The 17,942-nt window shown below is 45.2% G+C and overlaps 1 protein-coding gene across 2 annotated transcripts in view; it reads left to right on the forward strand.

Moving 5' to 3' along the window:
- The first annotated feature begins 2,518 nt into the window (after positions 1-2,518).
- Positions 2,519-17,942, forward strand: part of PEPD (peptidase D) — a 131,615-nt gene continuing 116,191 nt past the window's right edge. For both annotated transcript variants that reach the window (XR_014158968.1, XM_081872197.1), the window contains exons 1-3: positions 2,519-2,585; positions 11,381-11,564; positions 14,172-14,299. Coding sequence is in view for 1 of the 2 variants with exons in the window: in XM_081872197.1 (XP_081728323.1) it covers positions 2,542-2,585; positions 11,381-11,564; positions 14,172-14,299 (356 nt within the window). In the remaining variant the exon portion in view is untranslated. The remainder of the gene's footprint in view (positions 2,586-11,380; positions 11,565-14,171; positions 14,300-17,942) is intronic.

The raw sequence follows: 17,942 nt of genomic DNA on the forward strand, positions 1-17,942 counted from the left end.
CAGGTAGTAATACTCTCCACCAACAAGCTGTTTTCCTCTGGACTCCCCTCGCCTACAAAAGCTGCAATTTGTCCTAATTGGAAAAACATGCAGGTCTCTCCAGATAATAACTGCTACTGAGTGTGTTTGAGCTGCAGTTATTCTTAGACAAATAACCAGATGTTGCAAGGGTATAAACATTTGACTGAATTATTTTTACTTCTCTTTTGATCTAAAAAGCAGGAACTGTGCGGGATCAATTTGCTCCTCATACCAGAACATGCTCAAACTGCCCTTGTTCACTATGACAGTGCTGATTTTCTGATACTCGTCTCTAGTACCAAAACACTGTCCTGAATCACCCCCAGTTGCCTTTTTGGGGAAGAAGTTGGGTGGGTGAGGGAGATGCTTTTTAAATAATTTCCTCCACACAGGCACCTGACCAACTCCTGTGCCTCAAGATCTGCCTAGGGGTCAAATGCGGATTTCCATTTCTCTCTCTCCAGCCCATGGGGCTCTCACTAGGTTACACATCCTCCTCAGCACCAGGCAGTGGCGTAGCGTGGGGGGTGCAGGGGGGCTGGCCGCACCGGGCGCAACATCTGGGGGTTAGGGTTAGGGGGCGCAAATCCATGGGTTAGGGGGCGCAAATTACTTGCCTTGCCCCGGGTGCTGACAACCCACGCTACACCAGTGGCACCAGGACACACCAGTCACCAACTCTACTTTGCACTCTCTTGTTCTTTTCCTGGCAGAGAAGAGGATAGATAGGGATGTGTGAGTGTAGACACCAGCCTACTGCACTAAGGTAGAATTTGCATTTGTTGTTCCATCCTATTTTGTTTCTGTCCCTTCTTGCCACTGGTATGTGGCCTTCAGAGGATTACCTAGAAGGGAATATGGCCCTTGGGCCAAAGAGTTCACCACTCCTGCTCTGCGCTGAGTGGCAGAGCCTCTCAACTAACACTTCCAGTGATGATGCACCCTGTTTCTATGGAAATATGTCTGCTGCTCTTGTAATATTCTGTAGTGATTCCCATTGAAATGAGACTCACCCTAGTTCAGGGAATAGCAAACAATTGCAAGTTTTACAGGGACAGGAATAATTTGCTTCAGTAAGAGTTTAAGGAACTGCCTTTACAGTGCATCAAACCGTTGGTTCATTTAGCTAAATTCTATGCTGACTGACAATGGCCCTCCAAAATTTCAGGCAGCATTTCCCACGAGTCTTACCTGCAGATGCTGGGGATTGAACCTGGACCTTTCTTGCCTGCAGAACAAATGTGACATTTTGTTTGTGTTCTGCAACTGTATACAGTGGTACCTCATGCTAAGTACTTAATTCGTTCTGGAGGTCCCTTCTTAACCTGAAACTGTTCTTAACCTGAAGCACCACTTTAGCTAATGGGGCCTCCTGCTGCCTCCATGCCACCAGAGCCCGATTTCTGTTCTTATCCTGAAGCAAAGTTCTTAACCTGAAGCACTATTTCTGGGTTAGCGGAGTGTGTAACCTGAAGCGTTTGTAACCTGAAGTGTATGTAACCCAAGGTACCACTGTATATTTACAGATTGAGGAGAATGCAGCATATATATCTTGACAAAGTGACCTCCAGCCCAGCAAACCTTTTTTGGTGTTATTTTTTAAAACAACAACAACATACGTTTATTTATTTTTTAAGAATACAGCTGTAAAAAGTCAATAGGAAGTACAGATAAACAAAAGAAAACTTAGAAAACTGTAATCATGACTGTGACTGAGTGAAGTACATACGTTGTTTACATTATCTTCTTCATCTTCAATATTAAGAAATAATTATGGTGCAATGGCAGGTGACAATTTATATCAGAAAGAAATCCGATCAAAAGCCATTAAAAAAACCAATTCTTGTGCAGGGCGATCCTCTGCATGTCTGCTTGGAAACATATTCTGCTGTGGGGTTTACTCACTCATTCTCAAAGCGGCTGACAACACAGAAAGCAGGGATGCATCTCAAAATCAACCACCACAAGAACAATTTTTTAAAATAACGTAACGAAACAGCAACATAATAGCAAATGTAACAACATATAAAAACCACAAAATTTCAGCACTATAAATATAACATCACACCTCCTGGCCATTGCAAAAATGACAACGAAGCGTGACAGTTCCCCCTTGGTTGAGCAGGAGACTCTTAATCTCAGGGTCGTGGGTTTGAGCCTTATGTTGGGCAACAGATTCCTGCATTGCAGGGGGTTGGGCTAGATGACCCTCGTGGTCCCTTCCAGCTCTACAGTTCTATGACCTAGAAACACCCCACCCATCATCGTGTTTGGTACTGAGAACAGGTTGTGGGAAGGCTAAAAGCCCTGGCAAGCAGTGGCACCTGGGCCGTTTCTCTCCTCCCCAGAGAAGAGCCAGCCAACTTGCTCCAGAGGGGCTAGAAACATAAAGAGGACGCAGCGCCCCCTCCCCGCTGGCCAAAGAGTTCCCCGTCGCCAGGAGCAACCAAACCCCACCCTTTGCCCCGCCCCTTCCTGGTTCCCCTTTTTTTAGTGGCTGACAAGGGCAGCGATGGTCACATGACAGACCGAGTCCGACGAAGCAACATGGCTGCGTCCGAGGGGTAAGAAAGAGGCGCTGCTCCTGCTGCTGTTGCTTGGCAGGCTGCGGAGCAAAGCAGGCAGGCAGCATGGAGGCAGAGGGTGGCTGGCTGGCTTGCAAGATTCCTTGCAGGAGCTGGAGGGAGGAATGAGCAGCACTCACTTTGCCTCCTGCGGGAGATTCCTTCTTTGAAATGCTGTTGCGAAGCGTGCACACGTGTTCCAGATTCCCTCCGGTTTACGCCCCCTCTGCGACCTCTCCTACGAGTTAGTGGGAATGGGGTGTCTCCTGACGTGCACGTCGCCCGTGGCTGCCGGTGCACGGGCAGCCAATGCTACGGCTCCCCGGCTTTCTCTATTCTCCTCGCCCCATTTCTCTATCCATATAGGCAGCAAGCGTGGCTGAGTGAGCTTTAGGCTGTGTATATGCCATACGTTTAAAGCACACAGACCCAGAACCTTGGGAAATGTAGTTTGACCCTTGGAGAGTTGCAGTTTCTGCCACCCTTAACTACAGTTCCTGGGAATCCTGGGTTGTGATAGTATGTGCTTTAAATGTGTGCTCGCAGCTGTAGGCTCTTCTGTGAAAACCCTTGTGAAGTTTAGAGTATTCTATTAAATGCTCTTGTTCTATTCCCTTTTCCATCTGTATATAACCTTACTGTGGGCAGCTTTGTACTGACCTTTCATTGCTTTCACTTCAGAAGTTAGTATGGATAATGCACAGGAATGTCAAAAGGGGTGGAGGGGAGCCAAAGGTCAGTACTGCTTTGTGTGCAAAAGGTCCTAGGTTCAATACCCTGCATCTCCAGGTGTGGTTGGGAAAGATCCCTGCCTAAAAGTCTTAGAGAGCTGTTGCTAGTTCCTTATGAGGATATGTGGGTGTCCTTATTTTGATGTTAACAGTTTGAACTGGACTTTAGTACAGTACTTCTTTTCAGATTCAATATTTGTATCAATGGGTATAATCTGCAGTTGTTTTTATTTCTTGGGGAGACGTTGGGTGTGGCTTTTCCAAGTATTTGTGTGTGTGAGAGAGTTCTTTTTTGTTTTAACCACCACTTCCAGGCCTAAAAATAAGATGTGTGGCTGTCCCAAACAGTAAATGTTGCTAAATGTGTTTGAGTTCCAGCTATTCTGTAACAGTAACAAGATCTCTAGGTTAAATTCAGTGGTAGAAATTTGCATGCAGAAAATACCATGTTCAGTCCCTAGCATCTCCAGGTAGGGCTGGGAGAGATCTTGTCTGAAATCCTGGAGCTCCATAACTGGCCAGTGTAGATAGTACAGAGCTAAATGGACTAATGGTCTGACTCTGAATAAAGGATCTTCCTATGCTCTTGTTCTAGGGCAGTTTTTTTTAAGGAACTCTCAGCTGGAATTGATTTGGGTGATTAAGCAAGTCCAGTGTACAGTAGGAAGAGAAGATTGTAACAAAGAGAAACTCACATAGTGATCCATGGGATTAGAACTGGTCTCCACGTGTGAGGTGCAGTGTGTTCCATATAGCTGTGGAATAGGGATGCATTTTAAAATTAAGGGATCTGCCTGGCCATGGTTTCTTCCAGGCTTGTCTTTGGCCATGTTTGGCACACCCATTGCCCTTTCTGCTGTACTTTCCCTGAATCCTGCTGACCTGGTGCACATCTGCAAGATTCCTCCTGACCCATCGACTAAAGCAGGGGTGGACTCACAACTCCAGTCAGCCCCAGAGTATCTGTAGGGCCACAGGCTATCCACCCCTTCCTTGAAGGAAGATATTGGTGACCCAATGCAGCACCTCTTGATTCTAGGATTGGCTCTCTTGTGTTTGCTTGATGCACACACATCCCAGTGTATCAACACAACTAACAATGTCCTTCTAGGCTCAGGTGGAACAGCTTTCCCCAATGTGGTGCCCTCCATGTTTCAGATTGCAACTCCCATCAGCAGCCAGCATGTCTGTGCTAGTTGGGCCTGATAGGAATTACAGTCCAAAATATCTGGAGGGCATCAGGTTGGGGAAGGCTGAGGGAGAGTAAGGCATATGCAGGCATATCTCTTGGGCTGTGAGTGATTTTTGAATTGCAGCAACAGTGTTTCTGTGTAAACAATTGCTTTCTGCTTCCATTTCATTTCCCCCATTTAATAAAAAAAATGGTTTCCTACCCCAAACATTTTTTCAAAGCAACTGTTGGACTCTCAAAATCCTATTAAAAATCAGTCGTGCTTCCTTTGTGCTTCATCGCGGGTGCCACAGATCTATTCATTACTGCTGTAATGTTAAACCTCATACTGTAAAAAATGACCTTGTCAGTCTTAAGGCTTTTGATTAAGGGAACCTGAGTTTTGTCCATACAAAACTAGGATTCTTGATGAAGACGATCAAAGTCCTGACCTTGTTATTTTTCAGTAGGTTTGCAAAGCATGTCACTAGAAAAGCGCATTAAGCTTACATTGTGGGATTTGCGAAGTGTTTTGCAAAGAGACTTGAGAGAGCTGAATAGATTTCTGGTAGAAGAGCATGCTGCCTCCTACTGTGCCCCACAGATCTTGGGATGTGAAGCTTGGAGGAAACTGTAACTACGTTTAATATGCTCATCCATTCATTGTGTAGTATTCCTTTTCTCCATTGCAATTGCAGTGGCATGAAAAGAGGGACTTGCTTTGGTGTGATCAGGACTTTGTTAAAGTTCAGGCATTCCTCTTGGCATTAATACAACGCTTCCTGAATTGATCAAAGTACTGCACATAATGATCTTAACCCATAAGAGAGGTCAGAATCTTCGTGTTGAGGATGTGGGTGGGAAAAAGGTCAAGGAGTGAGACTGCATACAGCTCTGTGTATGTTTATTTATTTCCTAAAATGTATGCACTGCTTGATTGTAGAAACAACCGCAAAGTGGTTTACAAAAAAATCTACAAACTACCTAGTTCCTGTTTCCCATGTACCATGAAATCTGTGTTTTTTTACCCAAGAATGGAGCACCCCCCCCCAAAAAAAAGAGGAAAGGGGATTTTTCTCTAGGTGTTAGAAACATAGTTTATTGAAGGCCCAACATATTTCAGAAAATTCGCAATTCAGTGATACATTTTAAGGAATCCCAGTCCCAAAAGAAATGAAAGTAACCATGTGGGTGGTCAATGCCAAGCAAATAGACCTAGTAACATAGGGTTTGGGCACCAGCGTTTAGATCTACTTGGCAGACCAATGAGGCACTTCCACCCCAATTTTTCACTCCCCACCCTTAGAAATAGGCTTGCCAACTTTTCCTAATGCCCTTGTTCCTGTGACTTTCTCAGCGGACCAACACAGAGAAAATAAGGAGAGGAATATTTTCTTGCCTCCCTATTTTTCATAGGCTTAACCTACACAAAGCTTAAGATCATGCTGGTCTTAAAGGTGAAAGGTCAGGGCTAGGGTTTTTTGTGTGTGAAGTTGCTTATTTGCTTCAGGCAGTTGCTGTATCTTTCCGCTGCTGTTTGTTCCCAAGGAGGGTCGGCTGAAATCCTCTTCAAAGCAGAGCCCTCTTCTATACCTTTACATTTTTATCTTGCCTTTCTTCTGAAATATTCACAGCTGCAGTTGTAATTGGGGTGAGGGTAGGGGGACGTGAGCCCCTTTTGATGTTGCTGGACTCCTACTCCCAGCACACCTGGCAGCCAGCATGCCCAGTGGTCCAGGGGGCTGATGGGAGCTGTAGTTCATCATTGCTTTCTGTTTCCAACTTGTGCTGCCTTTGGTAGATAACAGAGTTCACTTTCCAAGGACTAGGTCAGGTGTTGTTGTTTCTCTTGCATTGCTAATGCAAAGGCCAGACATTATTTTTTAAAAACCCTTCCTTTTATAAGCTGGCTCACCCGTTTGGGGATGAGGGAGAATGGCACATTCAGACTCTTAAATTCAACACAAGATTTGAGAGAAATGATGTGAGAGGCCAGCCCCAATGGATTGCTTGGTCGTCTTTCTGCTGTTGTGTAGCGAAGCCTTGTTCTTGGGGAAGGTTGAATAAAATTGGCCTTCTCTTTTGGTGATTTAAAATCTGTTACTTTGGTGAACTTTCCCATGTTGCAGTTCATGTATTTCCTGAGCAAGAATGCATGCTAACCGGTTGCTCTAAACATAACAAAAATGTAATTATGCTGAATCTCTAATCAAGTTAGGGACACCATCTGAAGCCTGTGGTCATGCAGCCTGCTCCAGAATTATATCTGCTTGGAGACCAGAGGCAGATATATTTATGGTCCTTTCTCGACACTGGCCAAGGTACTAAATAGAATTACTTCCTTGGAGAGTCAGATGGAAGAGCTGCCACTTCCAAAGCCCTTCTGGGCTCACACTGGCCAGGGCAGATGGTGGGGAGGTGGCTTTTTACATTCTCTGCCAACCCCTTTTCTTTTCTGGTTCGACTACCTTATCATTGGGAGGGAGGCATATCCAACTCCATGGTTGGCATAACCCACCTCTCCAGCAAGGTTTGCTTGCTTAAATGCAAGCCCTGTGTATGCTTCTTTCTGCATTGCCAGGGGTTGAATTAGATGACCCTTTGAGTTCCTTCCAACTCTACAATTCTCTGATTTGAAAGTAATCCCCGGCAAAGGTACCGGAGGACTTCAGTGTAAAACATGCACAGAGGGCTGAGCCCTTTCTAGGAGCAAGGTGCTCATGATTACAGGACAATTTATTTAAAAGGCAACAGTGTTTACCTTGGAGTGGCAAGCACCCAAGAGGTAAAAAGTCTATGCCTTTTTAGATAGCAGTGAGAGCTATTTTTTGCTTTCAAACTGAACACGCTGCAGAGTTCTGGGAGTGGGGAGGGTGTGAGAAAATAAAAGATTGCTCAGCTGGGCTCAGTGGGTTTCTGTGGTGAACCACGGGGTGGCAATTCCTAGGCAGACTTGCTAATCCTTGAACAAATATAAGTTGATTCCATTTGATAAGTTCCTGGGCTTCTTAGGGCAACAAAACTCTGGTATCTTTGCTGCAGTGGGTGGACAGGCCCAACCATGATCCTTGGTCTAGTAGCAAGCAACAATAAGTATATATATGACTTACCATATTTTTCCATGTACAGTGGTACCTTGGGTTAAATACTTGATTTGTTCCGTAGGTCCGTTCTTAACCTAAAACTGTTCTTAACCTGAAGCACCACTTTAGCTGCCGGAGCACAATTTCTGTTCTTATCCTGAAGCAAAGTTCTTAACCCAAGGTACTATTTCGGGGTTAGCAGAGTCTGTAACTTGAAGCATATGTAACCTGAAGCGTATGTAATCCAAGGTACCACTGTATAACACGCCCCCGTGTATAACACAACCCCTACTTTTTGGGATACAAAACTGAGGAAATTGGGAAAAATTACTGCGTGTTGTTCAGCTTTTTTGGGAGGGGGGGTTGCCCAGACTTGTTGAGCTTTTGGGGGTGTATCCACAAAGCCACCAATTGTCAGCCCGCTCACCACCAGCAGCCGACAATCACACGCCCTATTGTCGCAGCAGCCAATCGCCAGGAGACATTGTTGCAGTCACCAATCACCCGCCCAAATGCCGATGACAATCTCCTGCTCACAGCAGCCACCAGTCGCCCGTCCCATCAAATTTTTAGCACTTTCTTTTAATTAAAAAGCCTCGTCTTGTACACGGAAGTATATGGTAACTGTGGTATCATTTTTATCATGATTAACTTCAAAAGTCATAGATTCCCCCCATTGCTGCTCCCGTAAATAGAAATGTAGCCTTTAACTCAGAGGTCAGCAACCTTTTTCAGCCGTGGGCCGATCCACCATCCCTCAGAGCATGTGGTTGGCCAGACTATATTTTGAATAAGAAAATGAATTAATTCCTATGCCCCATGAATAACTCAGAGATGCATTTTAAATAAAAGCACACATTCTACTCATGTAAAAACACACTGATTCCCGAACCATCCGAATTGAGAAGGCAATTTGCCAAGATCTGGCCCACGGGCCTTAGGCTGCCTACCCCTGCTTTAACTCCATTGCCCAGATCAGAGGGAACACTCTGTCTCCAAAACCCCATGTCCTGTTCAAGTGGGATAAGAACTGATAAGAGAATTGTGGTTTAAGAGCTCCATGCAAAGTTGGAGCAGCAATCTTGGTTAGAGAAAGCCTTTAACCCACAGTTTCCTGGGTTGGATGTCATGGGAAATCTTGGTTTTACAAATCAGGATGCATCTTTTCAAGCTGAAGGTGAGGAGGAAGGAAAATAAGTTAGCAACGTTTGAGCTCTTCCTTTTCCCTACTCCAACAAGCCATAGTTTATTGGAGCAGTAGTAGTGTTATGTCTGAATTGGGTCAAATGTGCCTTGTAACTACTTTAAAATTCTGTAAGCCACAAGTGGTTCCCCTTCCCCCAACATGCTTGAACTCTGACAAGGTTGACTTTTATTATAAAGAGAAATGTAGAATTGTAGAGTTCGTGTGGAATCCCTCTAGGGTCATTAATCCAACCCCTCTGCAATGCAGAAATCACAGCTAAATAATTCCCAACAGATTCCGAAGCTGCTACTCCTGCATTATAGGGGTTGGACTAGATTATCCTCTGTGTCCCTCCCAACTCTACAGATGTACTATATTTAAATAGTAGAGTTTGTCTACCCTGCTACTTAGTGGCTTATATGCAACCAGTCCTGGCAAGACAGTCACTGTCTGGCTCTCCCAGGGATTCTACAGGGGTGACTCTTGCCAGATGACATTTCATTGCTCAACCATGCTTGCCTTAACAAGTCATAAATAGATGTGGTTGCCACCTAATCATGGGAAGGGCAGGAAGGTGATAGAACAGGATCTTTGCTTTCTTAGATGAATTCTTGAGAATTTGCCTTAGGTTTGGGATGGGCAGCTGGAACGGAATCTGTCTACCCCTCCTCTCCCTCCACGGCCCCTTGATCTTGACAACTTCTTCTGCAACCACAGTCGATTCTATGTTCACATGAGCAAAAACCCTTCCCAGTGTGGATGGCGAGAGGTGTTGGCGGTGCACTTCCCTGGTTATGTAATACAGCCATTCACTCTGCAGAAGCTGAGGCAGGGTGGGAAGGTGGCAATGTGTGGACGTTGCTTGCTTGGAGGATAGGCTTTGCAAGGGCTTTTCTTGCTGTCCACACCAGGGAGGGAAGAAATGGCGCAGAGTCTTTTGGCTTGAATCTCAGGACAAGTAAGAACCAACGTTGCTGGCCTTTTAGCAAAAATAAGCTGCCAAACAGGGCAGGGGCTAACCTTCTTACAGTCTGAGGGCCAAATTAGGAGTCAGCCACCCTTCCGAGGGCCACACACTAACAGTGGGTGTGGTGAACACACTTACGTGCATGTGTGTATACAGGTGTTTACATTCACCACAGTCACTCAACACACATGCAGACACAGCACTCTCTGTCTGTGTCTTAGTCACACACAGAGCTCTCCCTCACGCGCACACTATTTTCGCGCACTGAAGAAGTTTGACCTTTGGCTTTCCCGAATTGTCTCCAGGTGTTACAGATTAAAAGTTCCTTTATGCTGTGTTGGCTGCAGGAATTGTGCATTTTGGACTTTTGATGCTGAAACCGCGCTGAAGTTTGCTCTTTGCCGGCTACGAAGCAAAGGTTACCTTCTTTTGCACGTTTTCCGTTTTCTGAGAACGCCATATAATAATTAATACATGAGGGAACATTTCACTGAGCACGCTCAGGTTAATGCAGGTTGATAGAAAATATATATCTACATCTTAGCAACAGCTGAGCATAGTAACAGCTTGTGGCTGAAGGCATAACCACTATGTTTGTTCCTTATTTTCTACTCTTGAGTTGCTGGAGGGGCCCATTCCATGTAGCTCAGCTAAACTAAGTTGAACCTGAGAATGTGAGGTGTTTGTTGGCTGGTGCTAAAGTTGATCATTACTGATCTGTCGGTGGAAGTAGGACCGTGTGGGCAATTGGAAGTTTGGTTTCATGGATCTATCCTTTACTCCTCTACCAAGTGGGCGTAATGCTTATTCTCCAGAGGCCTGCTCCAGCCGTGCACACAGCCAACAGCTAGCAAAAGCAGAATACATTATGCAGAAATGAATGTGCAAACTTGATTTTTGCCTGTGAGAAGACAGTGGAACAAAAGCACAGAAATAAGGTTCCAGATGTCAAGGGCAGCATCTGTGTAGCACAATCCGCCCGTCAATAAGTGAAGAGGCGATGAGATGGAATGGAATTGGAAGTGGAAGTGCTGCTCAAGTCAGATGTAGTACGTAGAATCATAGAATTGTAGAGTTGGAAGAGACCCAAGGAGTCCTCTAGTCCAGCCCCCTGCCATGCAGGAATGTGTGTTTCACCTTCTGATGTGATTCCCTTTGAGATGCTTACAGGCCACTTAGTTAATCTAACGTATTGTTTTAAATAGAGCCACTGGTGGCAATTCAAGCCCAGGATGAGATTTTGCCATCTGGGTATAAGGCCAACTTGGGAATTGGAATGACTGTGGTGGGAACTGGGCAGGGCACATGCATTCCTGTTGACTTTCTTGGTGGCTTCCAGTGCCATGGTATCTTTCTGGAGTGACTGGCCAGTGTGGGCTTGGACACCCTGTTTTGCCATGGACTGTTCTATCTGATTGGTTGATCGCTGAAGGTGGTGCAAGATGGTTGGAGAGCCTACTGGGTCCTGTTAAGGTTTCATCTCCTTCGCTGTGCTGCTTAACATCTGCTGGGGGAAGTCATCAAGGGTTTTGGGGTTGGGTGCCATCAGAGTGCTGATGACTCCCGACTGGAATTTTAGTCCAAAACATCTGGAAGGCCCGAGGTTAGGGGAAGGCTGCTCTTGTTGCAGAAGCTAATGTTTCCTTCCTCTTTCCAGGCCGTCTTTTTGGCTGGGGAACGAAACCTTGAAGGTTCCAGCGGCGCTCTTTGCCCTGAACAGAACTCGCTTGTGCGAGCGGCTGAGATCAAACAAAGATGTGCCAAAGAAATCCATTGTCCTCCTGCAAGGCGGGGAGCAGACCAACAGATACTGCACTGACACAGGCGTTCTGTTTCGCCAGGTAAGATTTAGCATGAACAAACAACAGACTTATCTCTTTTAGCTCAGATCTCAGCCCCTTTTATTAGTTGCTGGCTACTGTCCGCCAGTGGAAAAACACACACATTGCATACCTATAATTTGTTGTTGTTGTTGATGATTTATTTATTTATTTATTTATTTATTTATTTATTTATTTATTTATTTATATCTCACCTTTTCCCCAGTCTGGCTTACCCAAATAAAATAGAAAAAGCTAAAAACCTAGGAAGGGCAATCATGAAAATGTAATTAGACTTGATTAGAATTAAAATTTAAAAGATCAAGTAAAAACACGGACAGCAATAATAAAAACATCATAGCACCAGGCCTTTCTTCAAAAACAGTCAGTTTCCAAAGGCTCTGCCTCAGGTCCTGCTTATGGGTTCCCCAAGGGACATCTGGGTGGCCACCTTAAGTGAGAACATGATGCTGAACTATATGGGCCATTGGCCTGATCCAGCAGGCTCTCCTTATGTTCTTACATTCTTGATAGTTATCTTTCCTGAAACACTGGTGTGCTTGGAGTCAGCTAGTGGGCTTCTAATTTCCTTTCTCCCTCCACCCTTTTGAACTTTTCATTGGTTAATACAGCAAATGCATGATCAGTCCAGGCCTCCTTCTGCAGTGTTTACCAAGAATTATTTCACACGGCTCTTACTGTCCTGCATCAGTTAATTCAATGCTGCAGAAACACTGTCCCGTGGGGGCTGGCTCATGGTGGGCTCTTTCCCCTCTGCCTCCACTGATTCCCTTTCCAGGAGCTGTTGACCACCAAGCTTGGGTATATCCATGTCTCTGAGAGTCTTTGAGATATCGCCACCCTCGCTCTATAGGGACTTGCTCTATAGCTGCTTCCTGTCTTTGTCTTAACCCACAAGAAAAGACCAGAGAGCTTGCAGAACCTCTTGCCCTAGCATGCTTGTTCTTGTTAACCTATTTCCCCTGGTCTCTTCTAACACGGTGCAAGTGAGATCTCTCAGCCTCTTAGAGGTGGGACTGAGGTTGTAGTTCAGTTTTACTCTCAGTTTAATCTCTGCTGATGTGTTCCAGGATGGTTATCTGTTTTACAGTCATGTAGGCAGGGTTGATTGAGGCACAAAATGGGCAAAGGTTGTGCCTCTTATGGACCGTTGTTAAACTTAAGTAATCTGTGCAGTTCATGTTTCCTTCTCAGTGGGGTGCAGTCAGGCACGTATTCAAGGTACCTGACGGAAAGCCAGATATTATCAACTTGCTCAGAGGTTTAGTGTGGGCATTTGGTCAGGCAAGATGCCCCTGTTTCAACTTCTCATTGGTCTTGGGGCTTGATCCAGTATGAGACTGTAATCCTCTTATCCAATCATCAGCCACTTTCAATAGGTGTTGCCTGAGGAGTCAGGATTTAGGATTTAGCAGCAATACCCTTAAAAATCCACAATTTTAAACTTGCCCCGTAAGCTGCCAGTCAGCTCCCACTGCGATCAGTGGAAAGTGGACTCCTGCTTTATGTAGTCCTGAAGACCCTCTTCAGTTGATGGGAGCCTTATGGTGGGGCAAGAACGAGAATGGAGAGTTTGCCCTGCCCATAGAAATAGGTAGTTGCAATTTGATCCTCCAAAAGCAATTCTGTTAGTGTAGTTGGTGCTGGTGGAGTGCAGTGCTCACAGTTAGAAGGAAGGAAGATGTAGAATCCTCAGACTATCGGTGTACAGCCAAAGGGTTCCTATCATGGAAGGACAAATGAGCCTTCCCCTAATGTGGTACCCTCCAGGCTGCTTGGGCTCCACCTCCTGTCATACCCAGCTAGCACAGCCAATCACTCTCTGGGGCTGATAGGAGTTGCAAGACATCTGGAGGGCATCCATCCTCCAGTTAAATATGTGGGCATGTTTAAGTGGGGTTGATCCATTTTGGAGAGGCCAAGCTAGTGCAGACAGGAACTGAGCAGGATCACAGAGGTTTCTCCCTTATTTTGCTGCTAAGAAAGTCTGTGTATTATGAACACCTGTATATTATTATGTATTATAATTGTATTTATACAACTGCTTTGATCTTTATATTGTCTAGGTATTCTATTACATGCTGGCATTTGCGTGTGATGTTGTAAACCTCCCTGTGGTTTTCTGACAAAGGGCACTATATAAATAATCGTCACAGAGTTGATTTTGGGACGGGTGTTTACTGAGACCTTCTGTGGACATTGAAGGACGTACTCACAGGCACTCCTTCCTGGGAGTGTCACATTAGTGAACCCCTGTCTTGTAACTTCTCTGTCCTCTCCAATGGGATCAGAGTTCCATTGAAACAGTATACTTCTGAATAAATGTCTTGAAGTTCAGGGTGCTCAGCATTTTAATTTTTGTTAGTTCCTCCCACTTTTTTTTGGCAAGTATATCCATGTAATCAGGTTGCCTTTTTAAAAGTGATGATAGAGGTGATTTGGAAGGTGTTTTGCGTTATGTTCGAAACCTTTCAACCCGGTGGGTCCCTTTGCCACAGGTAGTGCTAATCTGTATTGACCTTGACATCTTCCAAATACCCTTAAAAAAAAAATAGGCAAGAGCGGAGAACTGGCATAATGGAATGCTTTTAAATTCCTTGGTTCTAGGAATCCTACTTCCACTGGACTTTTGGAGTGACTGAGGCAGACTGCTATGGAGCAGTTGAGGTTGACAGTGGAAACTCCATCCTCTTCATCCCCAGACTCCCCGACAGCTACGCAGTTTGGATGGGAAAGTAAGATATCTTCCTTCTTCCTTCCTTCCTTCATTTGGGGAGAGACCAAAGGAAGATTTGAACATAAGATTCATTTCCGTCTGGCAATAAAAGCCATTGTCTACTGCACACATGTCAGATCAAGTTGTTGTCCGGTGGATCCCATCAAGGCCAGTGGGCAAGGCCTCCAAGCAGGGGCAGACCTTGCTTGCCTCGTGACTTTATTCAAAATTTTAAAAGGTGCATAAAGCTTCTTTAGAAATGAGTGGCAGAAGCAACCTTTTCCTGAAGGGTCTGTGCTTGTTTGCTGCATTATTATTTCTATGCAGGCAGCAACGGGTAGAATAAGTTTTTTTTGATGAAACATTAAACTGTGAGATGAACGCTAATGGTTTTTATTAACTGTATTTATTATTATTATTAGTTTGCAAAAATGTCTACACCGCGAACATTAAAAATATATATAATTGTGGTGGAGCAACATTAAAATCAGCAGTAAAATTACATACCATCAACGTCATCGTTAATCATTAGTCTGCCAGTTTGAAAGGTATACTCTTTTTTATTTTCAAAAACACACCAGGATTTTTCTATTATGTATCTGTTAGTGTCAACTTTGGAGTTTCATTTTATTTATATTTATTAAATTGGTATTCCGACCTTCATCCAAAGATCACAGGGCGATTCACATTTCCCCTCCTCTACTGCCAGCTTTGGCTGCCTTTCTAAGGCATGAGAGGGTAGGGCAAACGGTGATCCTAAATCACTGAGTGGTGAAGGTTGGTGGTTTCTGTTCATTATCTAGGATTGTTAAAAACCTGTGTAGAATAAATGGGGTCTTTATTAAGTCAGTAGTGCTGGGGGGTGTGGAGTGCTAGGGGAGGGGTAAAACCTCTGGTGGGGGACATGTCATGTTCCTTCTGGGGCAGTTTGTCCACTTTTGTTCCCCACCCTGCACTCCGCTCTCACCTGTGGCTCCTAGAAGTTGTTAGCATGCAACAGTGGCCACACTCCAGCTTTTACAGGCCAGCTAAACCAGGTGAGGATAGCCAATGGGTCTTAATCCCTCAGTGAGCTGAGGACTTCCTCTTCGTGCAAAGACACAGGCTCTGGCAGATTGAGCGGACAAGACCAATAGTGACTCCAGTGGTCCAGAAGGCAGTTCCTGCACGTGCTGTAGAGGGAAGTGAGGGGCAGGCAGGGCTCGTCAACCTGGGAAGGTAGCCCGCCTAGGAGAAGGGAAACTGATCCTAAACCTCCACTGCCTTGTGGCTATCCTCATTCATGAGAAAGGCTTGAGCAAACCCAGAGGAACAATCTGCTTGTGGGACATCTTAGGGAGAAGAAAAGGCAAAGGAATAAACCCAACACAAATCCGGTCCCTAAGACGGTTGGATGGCTCATTGTATTCCTCCTTCCAGCAACTTCTGCAGCCAAGCTGGAGCCAAATGTATTGCTCTGCTTTCCTTTGGACCACATCAGCATGGCTGAGAGGGGGTCTTGTCATCTGGGCAGCCCAGGACCTCCATACACATTGTCTAGGCTTGTGCCCCAGGGAGGTCACTTCATTGCTGCTTACCTGGTGAGTAGACTTCACCCCTGAAGACGCACTCCATTGCTTCTCCAGACAGATAAATGCCAGCAAGTGCTAGCTGCAGAGAGACCCTGAGGCGTCTTTTCTTTCCTAAGTGTGGTCTGCAAGCTGGCCTCTTTTCTCCTCTCCCTCACCTACGCTTGTCAGCCTCCTTGTTCATGTCCACCTCCAAATTCTTGTCTTTCTTCTTGCTTCCTTAGTGAAACTATCAATAGCTCTTTGGGAGCTTGGACTCACATCAATAGTAATGCATTCTCTCTGCATCATAATTATATGTACGCTGTGCCTAACAAGTCACAATTTTTTGGCCTCTGTGCTGTTTTTGAAATCTGGGATTGTTTCTAATTTAATACTTTCTCTACCTCTCTTGGCTTGGATAGCTTCTAACTGGAGCAATTACTCTTCTTTAAACACTAATTCCAGCCCAAAGATACGTCTGCAGCCATTCCTGCATGGCAAAGTGTTTCGGAGCGACCATATGGCCAGGGAGGGTTTCTGTCTCTGCATGGAGAACGTGATTGTCTTGGCACTATCTTGGCTCCAAGATTGCTTTGTGGTTGCCTTTGTTGTAAGAAGGTCTGCCTATGTTAGCAGAGAGCCTACCTCTCCTCTAACTCCCACTTCTGCCTTTTGTCTTCTCCAAGCTTGAGTGTTGGAGAAATTTCTGGCACGAAAGATTTTGAATAGGAATCTAAGCTGTACTTCTCCAGATGGTGCTTCATGCTAGGGGCGGATTGACTGGCCTTGGTCTGTTTTGGACTGGCACTCAGTCTCAGCATTTTGTTTTGCTACTTATTTAGTTTGTTTGATGTGGAATACCAGCCTGTCTCTAGGTGCCTTACAACAAATTTGAAAGCAAAACCTTAAAACTGCAGGTAAAAGCAGTTAACAATTGTAAAATCAGCACCATCTACAAATTGGACAACTTCAGAAGCTAGCCTTGTCTGCCCCCCTTCTTACTTACAAACAGTTCAGGGACTGATCCTGCCTGTCTGCCTCCTCCTTAGTCTCAATGTTGCTCTTGTAGAGCTTACCAGGGAAGAGGATGAGCACTAAACTAGAATGAGATGGCTCTGGCGCCACCTACTGTTGGTCTCCCTGACTTCTGCCCTACCAGTTTCAATGGGCACTAGCCACCACAGGAAAATAATTTTTATATTAGCAGCAACTTGGGGGGGGGGGGGGGAGAGATCCCCAACATGCAGACAATAGCACCCAGCTCATTGTATTTCATCAACTGCGTGAGATAACAGAATGGTTTTAACCTGATGCCAAAAAGAGAGTTCTCTTCCATCCAGTCCAAAATTCACAAAATGCAATTGTGTGCCACTTTAAGGATATGGCATATAGAGAACCCATCCAGCTGGACTTGGTCCAATTGCATTCACTGTCAAGATGCTTCTGGGCTCAATTTATGCTTAGAAATTGGAGGCCTTGCCCCTAGGGCCAGTCCCAAATGCAAGGCTACAAGATGAACCCCTGGAAGCAGTACCCCTCCAGCCTGAGGGTGTCACATTGCCAACCTGTGACTTGGAGAACTCCACAGTAGAAGCCCTAATACTCCTGAATCTTTACATTGATTGCCTTGGTTGTTGTATGAAGTTCCCCCTGAGATCATGAAGGTTGGAAGAGCACTGTGGCTGGATCAGGTCAAAGGCCCAACTAGTCCAGCATCCTGTTCTCTCACTGGCCATGTAGATCCTTTGGGGAAACCACAAGCAAGACCTCATTGCAATAGCAGTCTCCTACTCCTGTTTCCCAGCAGCTGATGTTTAGAGGCATTGTGCCCCTGATCCTGGAGGTAATATGTAGCCATCATGGCAAGGTCGTTTGGTAACTCTCCTCCCCTATTGTCCTTTTGGAGAGGATGAAAAATGCACATATATATATATTAAATGCCACTATGTGAAAAGGCCAGCTAACAAGTGATTTTAATAAATAGTTGTGGGCAAGGGAAGGTCCCTCTTGGGGAAGCTTTTTTGCCATAATTGACCATCTCATTGAATGGCTGATGGTGACAAACTTCTGTGGAACCCTCCAGGGCACAGTGTGAAAAAACCACTGGTGTAG

The sequence above is a fragment of the Podarcis erhardii genome (genome assembly GCF_964252035.2).
Source record: "Podarcis erhardii genome assembly, chromosome: 7".
NCBI lineage: Eukaryota > Metazoa > Chordata > Lepidosauria > Squamata > Lacertidae > Podarcis > Podarcis erhardii.